This window comes from Acinonyx jubatus, chromosome B2 (assembly GCF_027475565.1).
Source record: "Acinonyx jubatus isolate Ajub_Pintada_27869175 chromosome B2, VMU_Ajub_asm_v1.0, whole genome shotgun sequence".
Classification (NCBI taxonomy): domain Eukaryota; kingdom Metazoa; phylum Chordata; class Mammalia; order Carnivora; family Felidae; genus Acinonyx; species Acinonyx jubatus.
Window position 1 is genome coordinate 95,915,950 of NC_069385.1, and position 14,241 is coordinate 95,930,190.

At 39.0% G+C, this 14,241-nt stretch overlaps 1 protein-coding gene across 3 annotated transcripts in view; it reads right to left on the reverse strand.

The window, feature by feature from the left end:
- Positions 1-11,847, reverse strand: part of PRIM2 (DNA primase subunit 2) — a 336,405-nt gene extending 324,558 nt beyond the window's left edge. The window contains exons 1-5 of one of the 3 annotated variants that reach the window (XM_053222625.1): positions 11,702-11,847; positions 10,201-10,362; positions 7,400-7,503; positions 4,461-4,540; positions 2,769-2,889 (exon numbers count right to left, since the gene is read on the reverse strand). In XM_053222625.1, coding sequence (XP_053078600.1) covers positions 2,769-2,889; positions 4,461-4,540; positions 7,400-7,503; positions 10,201-10,354 — 459 coding nt within the window. In that variant the 5' untranslated portion in view covers positions 10,355-10,362; positions 11,702-11,847. Of the gene's footprint in view, positions 1-2,768; positions 2,890-4,460; positions 4,541-7,399; positions 7,504-10,200; positions 10,363-10,913; positions 11,057-11,118; positions 11,246-11,701 lie in introns of those variants that run through there. The other 2 variants (XM_015070154.3, XM_053222626.1) reach the window with 2 other exon arrangements.
- Positions 11,848-14,241: the final 2,394 nt, after the last annotated feature.

Consider the following 14,241-nt stretch of genomic DNA (forward strand, 5'->3'; position numbering starts at 1 on the left):
GAAGAAATGGGCAAAAGACATGAAGAGACACTTCTCCAAAGAAGACATCCAGATGGTCAACTGACACATGAAAAAATGCTCAACATCACTCATCATCAGGGAAATACAAATCAAAACCACAATGAGATATCACCTTACACCTGTCAGAATGGCTAACATTAACAACTCGGGCAACAACAGATGTTGGTGAGGATGAGGAGAAAGAGGATCTCTTTTGCATTGTTGGTAGGATTGCAAGCTGGTGCAGCCACTCTGGAAAACAGTATGGAGGTTCCTCAGAAAACTAAAAATAGAACTACCCTACAACCCAGCAATTGTACTACTAGGCATTTATCCAAGGGATACAGATATGCTGTTTGAAAGGGACACATGCACCCCAATGTTTATAGCAGCACTATCAACAATAGCCAAAGTATGGAAAGAGCCCAAATGTCCATCGATGGATGAATGGATAAAGAAGATGTGGTATATATATATACACACACACACACATACATACATACATACAGTGGAGTATTACTCGGCAATCAAAAAGAATGAAATCTTGCCAACTGCAGCTATGTGGATGGAACTGGAGGGTATTATGCTAAGTGAAATTAGTCAGAGAACGACAAAAATCATATGACTTCACTCATATGAGGACTTTAAGAGACAAAGCAGATGAACATAAGGGAAGGGAAATAAAAATAATATAAAAACAGGGAGGGAGACAAAACAGAAGAGACTCATAAATATGGAGAACTGAGGGTTGCTGGAGGGGTTCTGGGAGGGGGATGGGCTAAATGGGTAAGGGGCATTAAGGAATCTACTGAAATCATTGCTTCACTATATACTAATTTGGATGTAAATTTTAAAAAATAAAAAATAAAGTTAAATAAAAAAAAGAGTACAAACTTACAGTAGAATGATGGATATAGTTAACAATACTGTATTATATAACTGAAAAGTTGCTATGTGAGTAAATTTTACATGTTCTCACCATAACCACAACAAAATGGTAATTATGTGAGGTGAAGGATGTGTTAACTAGCCTTACTGTGGTAAAACATTTCACAAGGCATACATGTATCAAATCATCACATCTGACACCTGAAACTTACACAAGTTTATATGTCAATTAGGTCTCAATAAAGCTGGCGAAGAAAAACATACTATATAATACCATTTATATAAAGTCCAAAAAATAGTCAGAATTAACTTATGATATTAAGAGTCAGAGAGTGGCTAATTTTCAGTGGAAGATAGGAGATAGTGAATGGGAGGACGCATAAGGTGCACAGGTGAGAGCAACATTCTATTTCTTAACTCTGTTAATGTTCACTTTGTGATACTTCACAGAGCTATACAATTACAATCTGTGCACTTTTCTGTGTGTGTTACACTTAAATTTTAAAGTTGTTTTTTTTTTAATATTTTGAGGGGGAGGGGGGAGAGAGAGAGCGTGTGCACACATGTGAAGGAGGCACAGAGAGAAAGGGAGAGTGAGTTTCCCAAACAGGCTCCACACTGTCAGCACAGAGCCCAATGCAGAGCTCAATCTCATGAACTGTGAAATCATGACCTGACCCAAAACCAAGAGTCGGATGCTCAACTGCCTGAGTCAGCCAAGCACCCCAAATTTTAAAGTTTTTTAAAAGAAACATGGTTTTTGCTTTAAAAAATTACACGTGACAATACATGGAGACACCGTAGACACATCTATAAAAAATAGATCTTCTCAAAGACACTCCTCTATTCATTTCCACAGGAAAATATACACTATTTTTATCATGAAAGGATAAAGTAACTGTAATTGAATTAGCAATAATGGACTTCACTAAGGATCTAAGTTAAAACAAAGGGAAAAAAGCATGGGGCTTGGGTCAGATGATCTGAGCTTGACACTCTTCTATGCCCACATAGATGTTATTTAGAAATCTCACTGACCTCTTATGAGAAGGCAGAGAAACTTGAAAGTGCTTCCCTAGCACATGCTAAACACTAAACGTCTATCAAATGTTTACTTCCCTTCATGCTATTTCCTTCCACCAACTTCAATAACCAACAGTGTTCCTGTATACAGTAGGTACATTTTCCACTTCTCAGACAGGACCATGTATTTCACTCCAACTTCTACTTTATTTGGCTTTAAGTTACTCACTCTAACATCAAAATCAAGACTCACCCAATGCTACTACCATCTGAGTCTAAGTCTTCCAGAACAGAATTTTTCAGCCTTCCCCCTACAACACAGATCCACCTAAAAGACATAAATCCTATTTCCACCCACAATACTTATAACTGCTAAATATATCCCAGACATTTCTTCTTTAATATATAGTTATGATACGTAAATTAAATATATCTGCAGAATAACTATTCAGAGATTCTACTGACAACTGACTTTTCAAATAAAGTCTAAATTAAACATCATCATTAGAAGTAAATACTACCACCTCTCTATTCTCTTTAATGTATATTATTAGCTTTAAATTTTCAGCCTAGAAGATTAAAGATGAACTCTTATAAATTAAACCTTCTTGTGCTTTCACAAGTCACATATTTAATAAAGCAACTAAATGTGAAACTTCAGTACTAAGGAGTCCCTTTTCTTCTAGTCACGGAAAGGCAAAGTTTCATTGCTGTGCAAAGCCAACAGCTATTCTTTCAGGCAAGTACTTAAGAAAATGTAAACAGAAAAAATACCTCACATTAATACTCGCACTTAAGGTGAATGGGAAGGGATGAATGGTGAAAACAACTGAAAATGGCTACAAAACCATACTCACGGCCTCAAAATGCAAATGGCTATCCTTTAAGAAACTTTGAATCTTGTCTTTGGGTAAAATACTGAATCGAAATCGAAGGAGATCCATTTCTTGTTGAATGAACCAGCGTCTAAGATCCTCACTGAAATCAAGACAGAGAAATGATAAGTATAAATGAAAAGTCCACTGATTATTTTAAAAGTCCACGGATTATTAAATCAAGAAATTTTTATGAAATAAAATTCAAATATGAGCAAGATGCCAACAGACAGAAGTTAAAAGCACACGTCATCTATTATGATAAACAGTATACAGAGCACATACCACAATCTTCAAGGATGTGAACACTGGGAGAGGTATTATGAATATAGAATTAAATACAGAATACCTTGAGCCTAGCTGATTATCCAACAATATAAAAGAAAACAGTTCATTGCATTTAACTGCAAAACGGTCATTTACATCAGAAAATGGGGTATTCCTTCAGTCTAAGGTGGTTTCATCAGTGCCAAATCAACACCAAAAATTTTTTTTTTAACATTTATTTTTGACAGAGAGGGAGAGACAGAGCATGAGCAGTGGAGGGTCAGAGAGAGAAGGAGACACAGAATCCGAAACAGGCTCCAGGCTCTGAGCTGTCACCACAGAGCCCGACGCGGGGCTCAAACTCACAAACAGGGAGATCATGACCTGAGCTGAAGTCAGACGCTCAACTGACTGAGCCACCCAGGCGCCCCAACACCAAAATTTTTAAAGGTCACTTTATCTCTGAATAGATTATGATCAGATAAACTCTTAAAGTAAACTCTGTTTACAGCTTTATAGTTAATAATTTCACAAAATTTAATATGCACAACTACATCTTGATTTTTGAAAAAGCAACACACAAATATAAATTCATAAAATACATAATGGTTATTACTATTGTCACAAAATAATTATACTACTATAGATAAAATATGATGTAGTTCCCCCCCTCAAAGGGACTTTCACAGATTGTCAGCAATTCATTGACTGCATAAATTACATAAACTGCACATTCATCTTTACAAAAGAAAACCTCCAGAACCAAAGATGGTCGTGGATAGGATCACCTGTCCAGGGATAAGTGGGATACTAAACAATTCAAGATTCTCATTTGATAAGACTCTTAACAGAAAGAAACAGAAAAGAAACGTACAATAAGTATATTATTTAGCCAAAATTAGCACAGGAAAAAAAAAAAAAACAGTTTAAAAAAAAAAACAAAAGAAAAAGGCAACTAACTCCTTCTCCCTCTGGGTGGCACTGTAGACTTACAAGAAACCAACTAGCAAAGGGAAATAGCTTACACCTGTACTAAATTCAAGTATATGTTTGAGGTATTATTTCTTATAAATAGTGCCACTTTTTTTCTGAGAAAACAGGATCAAAAAGTCCTTTCTTACCGAAATCCCCCCACCCCCACAATTGCAAATCCCAAATGAAGAGCCTCTCCCATAAAACTATTAAGTGTTTCAACAGGCAAGTTTTACAATAGAATTTTTTTCAATTATTTTTAGTAAACAACTGGCTTCAAACAACTTGCAACAACAGTGTTCAACCCATGAATCACCAGCTTCTGATGTTATTCTGAGTTTTCCTATGTGCAGTACAATACATGTCAGCTTCCCACGTACCAATTTGTAACCCAAGATAGCAGCTTTGACTATGAGAGTCTAAACGTATACTCACGACTGGCAATAAGCAAGGCGTAAAATAAAGTGAGAAATATGATCTCTTCTTCGGCGTTCATATTCATTTTCTACATTTTCCTTAAAAATAATGACACATGAATAACATAAACACATTAGAATGTTAAGAGGTATAAAGAAAAATGGAGTCAATATAAGCCAATGCTAAAATAAAAGTTTCAAAAACAAATTTCATAATATGTAATTATCATTTTACTTACGTTAGCAAACAAGTGACACTAAGATCTGACCTGATCTCAAACAAAACCTCCTGGGTTTGGACTCTCTTCCTATCAACTCCTCTCTTAACTTTCTTTCTTACCCAGCATACATCCAGGGTTCTCCCCTCTTCCACCACCTCTGGCATGAACCTTCATTTAACCATTTGGCCAAACCTAGATTCTAAATAAATCTGCAGTCCTATTCCCAAAACACTAAGAATCTCTGGGGGAAAAAATACACAATTATTGAGAATTTGGAATATTAAAAATTCACAACCTCTAACCTGAACTGGACTTTTACAAGCACCAAGAAATTCTTATTCAAGTCCAACACAGTAAGAGCAAACATGTCTTGAGCACTTATGAGGTACACTTACAGCACTTTGTAAGCATGTTTAATCTATTAACTCATTTAATCTTTAAAAAAAAACTCTCATGAGGTAAGCACTATTATATCCCTATTTTAAATATGAGGAAACCGCCTAGGTGGCTCAGTCAGTTAAGCATCCAACTTCAGCTCAGATCATGATCTCACAGTTCATGAGTTTTAGCCATGCATCAGGCTCTGCTCTGACAGCTCAGAGCCTGGAGCCTGCTTTGGATTCTGTGTCTCCCTCTCTCTTTCTGCCCCTCCCTGCTCACACTGTCTCTTTCTCAAAAATATATAAAATAAAAAAAAAATTTTTTTAAGGAGGAAACTGAGGCACAGGGATGTTCTGAAATTTTTCCAGAGTCATAAAGCTTATTAAACAATAGAACAGAGATTTGACACATAATCATCTCTTCCCTCACTGTTAGAAAAGCTGCTTCAGTCTTCACTACTTGACCCAAGCTCCCTACCACACCATCTTCTCTCTCAACAGAGAACTTCACTTACTTTACAGAAAATAAAGGCCACCAGGCCAACTTCTTCAGCTCCAAGCCTGTGCATCCACTGTATTACTTTCCCTTCCATCTCTATGGACAAAGGATCTCCCCCTCCTCCTGAATAAGCTCATCCCTAAAACTGAACCATGAATCCATCTGCTCTTGGCTCCTAAGGATCTTGATTTATCAAATGCTCTCTCCAAGTATCTTTAAGCTCCCCTCCTCTTCTTTCTCTTCTAGATTTTTTTCACTCAGCTTATAAGCATGTTCAAGTATCTCCTGTTATGTGTCCTCTCTTTCTCCCTACAAATTCTTCTATATTCAGACCTATTTCTCCCCTGTCTTTTCAGCTAGCCATCTTAAAAGAGTACATATTCTATACCCACCTCTCTCCTCCAAACACCGTCCTCATTTTGGCTTCTGCCTCTATCTACAACTCATCTATCCATACAACTCATCTTACATGAGCCTAAGCTTCTGAAATTATGTGGTTAAGAGTATCACCTGAGACAAAATGCCCAGTTCTAATCTTGGCCCCACCATTTACCATCTCATAAGCCTGGGCCAGTTACTCAGCCTATCAATAACTCTGTACCTTTATCTATAAAATAGGGATGACAACTGTACCTGCTTCATAAGACTATTAACTATATTACATGGATTAATATATGTAATGTGCTTAGGGCAAACTCTGGGATACACTAAGCATAATATGAATGCTTGCTGTTATTATTCCTATGGGATCAGTATTTACATAATAATCATCATTATGGAAACTCCAAATTTCCTTGGCTACCATGCCACTATTATCCCTGCTGATCTCCCACCTCTCAGGCAGCTTCTTCTCAATCTCCTTCCCAGACTCCCCCAATTCTACTTCACCTTCAGTACTGGTATTCTTCACATCTTGTCCTCCATCGTCTTCTCACTCAAATATTTCCCTCCTCCTGATGATTCCAACCTTCTTCTTAAATCCATACTCCCAACTCCAGCCTTAAGTCCAAGCTATATGCATATCCAATCATCTACTACACAGTTCCACTAGAACCTCAAATTCTTGTCTAGAACTCAACATGTTCCTTCTAAGACTTGCTTCTCCTCCTATACATTAACTCTCAAAATACTACCACCATCCATAGTTGTCCTAACCAGAAACCTAAGGTGTCATTCATAACTCTTTTTTCCCTTCTCCCTGTAATGTCACTAAAATCTTTTGATTCTACCTTCATAATATCATTATACTAGTCCTCTTCTCCAATTCAAATCACTCTCATCCTTTTCTCCAATTCGAATCACTCTCATTATGTCCAAGCTACTTGGTTTCCCTCCCACAGACATGGCCCTCTCAATCTGCTATCTTCCCAAAATAAAAATCTGATCACATCTATCAAGTTTCAGTTCCAGCACTACGTGGAACTTTAACACCTTCCCAAACCTCCCCAAGCTGGGCTGGGTAATCCTATGTGCTCTTGGAGTTCCTGGAACACATATCTAGTAACAGTACTCATCCTGTGGTGCACAGGGTACATCTGGCAATGTCTGGAGATATATACCAGGTAGAAGCCAGAGATGTTACTGAGCACCCTACAATGCACAGGACAGTCCCTACACCAAGAAATTATCAGGCCCAAACGTCAGTAGTTCCGAGGCTGAGAAACCCTGCTGTATTATAATCGTCTGACTATATATGGCAATCATTCCTAGTGGACTGCAGATATACCTTCAGGCACAGTCCATGCTATTTTAGTCTTTTTAAAAGCCCTGTGCCTAATACAAGATATTTTCCACAACCAAGACTCAAGTATATAAATATATACAAACTGAAAAACATTTCTTTCCCACTTTTACTTACTCTGAAGGAAAACTTGAGCCTTCTTATCTCAGCCTCCAACTTACTCTGGTATTGCTCGGTTCCTTTCACATGGCTCACACCAAGATTTTCGACTGTTTTTAGCACTAGAAATTTTTTAAAAACAGAAGAAAGAAAAATGTATGAATGCAAGATAATTTTTTTTTAGAAGACAGCACGCACACAAGCAGAGAAGAGGGACAGAGAGGGAAAGGGAAGGGGGGAGGGACAAGGAGAGGGACAGGGAGAGAGAATCTTAAACAGGCTCTGCGCTCAGCACAGAGCCCAACGCAGGGCTTAATCCCACGATCCTGGGATCATGACTTGAGGTGAAATCAAGAGTCGGATGCTCAAGTGACTGAGCTATCCAGGAGCCCCAAGATAGTTTTTAAAAACTAAATCCCAAGACAAAGCCTGTGAATAATTCCATAATTACTTGTTTTTAAAAGATAAGTTATAGGGGCACCTGGGTGGCTCAGTCAGTTAAGCATCCAACTCTTAATTCCAGCTCAGGTCATGATCTCACGGTTCAGGAGCTCTAGCCCTGCATCAGGGCTCTGCACTGACAGGGAGGAGCTTGCTTGGGATTTTCTCTCTCCTTCTCTCTCTGTTCCTCCCCTGCTTGTGTTCTCTCTCTCTCAAAGTAAACAAACTTGAAAAAATAAATAAAAGATAACAAGTTGTAATAGTTTTATTTTCTGCAAGTACATTATATAAATCATATAAATTTATAAGAAGATAATTTCCATCCATGTGCAGAAAATATCCACGTCCCATAACACAAGTTAATACCAGGATTCTCAGAGAGTGAAGGGTGGGGAATAATCATCGTTGTACTGAGCCACCATTGTCGAGGAATGCAAGTGTGCCGGTATGAAAAAAAAAATTAAGTACCCTTGTTTGCATCCCTTCTGTGGAACTGTTAGTTTGTTTCATTTACTCAGCATAGAATCATCAGAAAAAACAGCCCTTCCTTTCCTGATGAAGTAGAGGAGAAGACACAACAGTGAAGAAGCATAGCCCTCCAATGATGCAAGTGAATTGTCCTGACTAGATGCATATTGTTCAAAGGTTCCTTGTCAATTCTTTCTCAGATTAATTCTACTTCCATCGATATAAAAAGCATTTTTGTAATTCAAGGATGAAAAACTAAAAATGAATCCTGAACATAAATCCATGTCCCACAGGTACCTCCTTATTACAGTATCTCAAACTAAACTCATCATCTTCCCCTCAGTCCTGCCCCTCTTCCTATTATCCCCATCTCAACTAGCATAGGTTTTTGTTGTTTTTTTTTTATTTATGTTTGAGAGAGGGAGAGACAGAACATAAGCAGGGAAGGGGCAGAGAGAGAGGGAGACACAGAATCTGAAGCAGGCTCCAGGCTCTGAGCTGTCAGCACAAAGCCTAACGTGGAGCTTGAACCCATGAACCATGACATCATGACCCGAGCCAAAGCTGGATGCTTAACCAACTGAGCCACTAGCACAGTTTCTAACCAGACCGTCCAGACTGGAATTTCAGCCACCCCCACTGGCCCCCTCACTCCTCACATCCAAACAACTCCCAAATTCTGTCAGGAATACCTCCTCAGTATCCCTTAAATCTCTCCCTGCCTACACACTGCCACTTGCCACTGCCTTAGATCAGGCACTTACTAGCTCACCCCTTAAGTGCCAAATCCAAGGGACACTCTTCATTCATCCTCTTAATCTCCATGAAGCATCTGACACTGTTAAGGTTCCTAAAACCCTTTTCTCCCTTGTCTTCACTCTTTCAGTCAACAGGCACTAAGTGCCCCCTCTGTGTATTAGCAGTTGTCACTCTGCTCTTCTAAAAATGATGAACAGTTTCTCACCTTACCTTCTGATTTTCCCACAGGGATATCGTGGAACATAAACTCAGAAAACACTGCTTTTATGTTTCAATTCATGCCTAGCTTATTTCTTTCTTCCACTAGCACACAGAGGATAAGTAGGCCACATCCTGCCTACACCCTGATATTACACTGTTAGCTTGGCAAAAAAATGCCCTTGGTTATCCATTCTTCTCCATTTGCTCTGAACTTGTCACTGTTCCCTCAGATATAACATTCTCTCTTTTGCCTCCCAGCCTTAGTACAGTTCGTTATCTTGGACTGAAAAAAATCTTTAACTACTTCTCTTTTCAGAAATTTCTACTCATCCTTCAAGGTCCAGATTACACTTCAACTTCTCTAAGAAGTCTTACTTAATCAAACTAAGTCACCCCTACTTCTGTTTTAAGAGCATTACTATTTGGGGTGCCTGGGTGGCTCAGTCGGTTAAGCATCCACCTTTGGCTCAGGTCATGATTTCATGGTTTGTGAGTTCAAGCCCCTCGTCCAGCTCTGTGCTGACAGCTCGGAGCCTGGAGCCTGCTTCGGTTTCTGGGTCTCCTTCTCTCTGCCCCTCCCCCACTTGTGCTCTGTGTCTATCAAAAATAAATAAATGTATAAAAAAAACTTTTTTAATAAAAAAAAATAAGAGCATTACTATTTACCTCTAGTAAGGCACTTACAATACTAAATTATGATTATTATTTTGGATGCCTTTATGTGCGTACTAGAATACAGCTTCAACAAATATGAGAATTACATTATTCATCTGGAAATCCCCACCCCAGAATATAGTGGCACTCAATAAATATACACTGAACAGTAAATAGCAAATCCTCAATAAGTATTTCGAGAATGAACTGAATGAAGGAAATTACCCTCATTCATTTCCACAAAGTATAAGTGAAGTTCTCAAGAATATATAAATTCTAATTCAAATATCACTCACATTTAACTCTATCAATAGCCAAGCTTTCAAACTCAATCAAAGATATGTTTTCAGAAGGTGGCTCCAAGTAAAACTGAAGGCTATGAGGATAGCAAGCATTCCTTTGGTCACCTCCCAACCTCAGTCTTCTCCGATTTCCTCCAGAAAACTGCATCTCATTATCTTGGAAAGAAACATAAAAGGGTTAAAAGGATGGCAAATGGAGTTGAAAACAACAAACAACAAGTGCAAAAAACAACTCCACATACACAGCAAAAAACTGAAGGGCATGCATAAAATGTTAAAGTGGTCATCCCGAGGCAATACGTCTTTCTGGATTTTCCAGATTTTCTACAACACACGTGTAACAATTCTGTAGGGAAGGGAGGGGGGTGTGCACGGTGAAACGCAGGTGGTAGTCATAACTTCCAGCAACATCAAAGTCAAAGTCAAGCGATATTGCCAGTTCACTATAGGTCTGTGTACCACCGTCCTTAGATCTCTACAGTCCCAAGAGTTAAGATGAGATTTTAAACCCGTTGCAATCGTAAATTTGGAGGAAAGCGCGGTAGATTCTGGCTTTCCGGAGAAGAGACTTAATGGTCCGGGTCCAATTCATCACTTCCTATATTATGACCCCGGAAAATAGAACACGTCTTTCTAATCCAGTCCTTCCGAACCCCTTTTAGGAAACATCCTCAAACTCCTATAAAAATTAAGCCCCTCAATCCTACCTGAGCACTCCTCCGACGAAGCTGTTCTCTCCTCAGCTCGCTGACACCTGCGTCTCTGCCTCAACCAACCAATACTCAATACACCCACCCCAGGATGTCATTCTTCTGTTCCCACGGCTCGCAAAGTGCTCTCCCTTCTTTCTCGACCTGCAAGCCTTAACACCAAGACTAATGTCCGTGGTAAAACCACAGAAGATCCTCTTACCTGCAACCACACCAAACACAATATGCAGAAACGCCGATAGGCGCTTTTGTCAGATGGCGGGAGAGTTCATATAGGGCCGGAAACGGAAGTGACTGGACCACAAAGCCCGCCCTTCGAACCTCCCGCCCACCCAGCGCGCGCCCTGCGCATGCTCAATGTGGCGCCCCTCGGTTCCTGAGGGTGTGTAATCCACGTTGCCCGCTTAAAGTTTTTTAAGTAGGACTGTTTGTGTCTCCAAATTAAAAGCTGCATGGCCTGTATGTGCAGTCGGTAGCTTTTTGACGATTGCAATTGGGGAACTGGAAGGCTATCGGCAGAATTTCCAGACTCCCAAGAGTGTGGCGCTTTAATCCACAGGCTGGACTGTGGAGCTAGCGGTGGAAGGGAGGAATAGGCGTTTACGGAACTGCTCAGTATTAGAGGTTCTGTTCTTTTCTTCCTTAATCTTTCAGCGACCTTGAGATATTACCCCCATTTTACAGATGAGAAAATAGAAGCTAAAAGATGAACGTTAGTTAGCCTATATATAGTACCTATTTTGATTTTTCTATGGGACGTCAAGCCGAGTAAAAACGGATTGTACCTTCATTTCTTCCCCTTCCACGCCTCGCGCATAGTAAGCGCCCCGAAAAAAACTGGAATTAGAATGAATGCACACACGCAGAAATAGCTCCGAGCCTACAGAAATTAGAAGAGATTCGACTCAGAGGGAAGAAGTAGGGGTCGAACAGAAGCGGTGAGTCAGCCACAACAGCTCTCCGACTGAGGTCTATGGTTTTCAAGAACTGGAAATAAGCTTCACCTGTGGCCTGTAGGAGGCGTGTCTCACTAAAGCAGCTGAGGAAAGATCTAGTAAAGGTAATTATTGCAGGTGAAGAGCGCTTTGAAACGAAATGTTCAAGTTTCTAGAAATGCAAAATATATTGAAACGGTATCAGATTTCAAAGAACATACCTATCATGGACCAAAATGTGGCTAGCACTGACTTTGTATCAGGACACATTCTAAGTGATTTCCATATCAATTCATTTTATTCTCATAACCCTGTGACATAGGCTTATTATTAACCCATTTTACAGGAAACCGTAGAACAGGGAAAGAAGTTATCTCAAAGATGACAGAGCCACGTTCAAAGTGAGGGAGAATGTCCCCAAACACCACAGTGCTAACCAGCATACTGCACTAATTACGTGTTATGACAACAGTGCCTCACTTTATTGCTTTCCTGTCTGTATCAGACAACATAATTAACATCACCTGGTACAAAGAAGGTATCTGAAAGCATGAGAGCTGCCTGAAAAAATCTGGAGCACAGACGATAAGAACATTTATTTGAATGTTCATCTGATCTCTGGATAGGAAAGGAAGGTAAATAAATTACAAAGAAATCTAAAGATTTCACTGTAAAAATGTAAAATTGGGCATCTAAAAAAAATCAAAACTAGAGGGAAAGTTTACCGTAACTAATACCATCAAGATGCAAAGAGCTTGTGTAAATTAATTAGAAAAAATCCTGACACAAATTGAAAACTGGAAAAAGAACAGCAGCAAATAACTCATAGCCAATAAAATGTGAAAAAATGTTTGTTATTGAGAGCAAAGAAATTTTCCCCAAATTGGCAAGGATTTTACAATGGAAATACCCAGTGCTGAACAAAGTCCAGTACAATGAGCTCACATAGGAATTGATCTTGGTGCTAAAATTCTGGAGTACAATATAGTAATGTGTATTATGAGCCCTAAAAGAATTCATACAGTTTGACCAAATAATTTCAATTATATGAATCTATGCAGAAATGGACACAAAAATTTGTGTCCAAGTAACTTCATTACATCATTATAAGAGTGAAAACCCAGAAAAAAGAATAAATGAGCAATGATATAGTTGTGTCATGGGACATTACACAACCATTCAAAATATATGTTTTTGAAGAATATTGACTCGGGAAAATGCTCAAGATACTACTCACAGCAGAATACATAAAACCACGTATGTCATATGAGCCCAATTTTGTAAAAACAAACACAAAAAAACAAAACAAAAAAAAACTGACAACAGTCATTTTTAAGTTACTTTTCCTAGTAAATAAAACTGTAGAAATTTTGGGAACTGTCAAAAAGAAAACCCACCTATGATGTTGCTATCTACTTATGCCATCACCCAGGGACAGGCACTGTTAACATTTTGTTTCAAGCAATAAAATTTCATGGTTGGTGAGAATGAACAAAAGATAGTGGTACCATACCAGTATATTTTTCTGCAATGCTTCTGACTTCCAGAAGGAGGCTGCCCTCTGCAACTCCTTCTCCCTCCAAATGTACACCAATCCACAACCTCCCCTCCTCTTACGATCTGGGCAGATGGTATCCGTCGCAAATAGAATTTTAGGTGCAAGACAGCCACTCTGAGCTATACATAGTTTTTATTTAACTTTTCTTAGCTTTATCTTCAGTCCAGTCTAAAAAAATTGGTCTACTGCAAAAATAACAATGCTTTACATTGATAGCAACTAAGCCACTGGCAGTGCAGTAGTATTTTTCTGGTATTTTTAAAGTTCTATTTTAATTATTCAAACACATCTTGGGGACACCTTGGTGGCTCAGTCAGTTGTGCATCCAACTTCAGCTCAGGTCATGATCTCCCGGTTTGTGAGTTTGAGCCCCGTGTTGGGCTCTGTGCTGATAGCTGGGAGCCTGGAACCTGCTTCAGATTCTGTGTCTCCCTCTCTCTATGTGCTCTGTCTCTCTCTGTCAAAAATGAATAAATGTAAAAAAATTTAAAAAAAAATTCTATGTAAAAAAATTCTCCTTCAAGGAGTCAAATGCTGCCCTCCTCCATCCTATTGAGCCTTTGCTTCTGCCACCTGGGTTGCTCCTCATGTAAACCGCCATGCTCTTTGAAATTCCATACAGTATAGTTCTTTCTCTAGTTATATCCCTATACCACAGAAGTTCTTAATCTTTTCAGAATGTGAACTACCGTATGATTTGATGAACACACTCCTCAAAGTACACTCCTTTGGTCACTACCTCACTGTAAAGAGTGTTTTCTGTATCCAGAGGCAACTGTAATATGCATCTACCTATCACAGCACCAATAATGGACAATAGTGTCATACATTT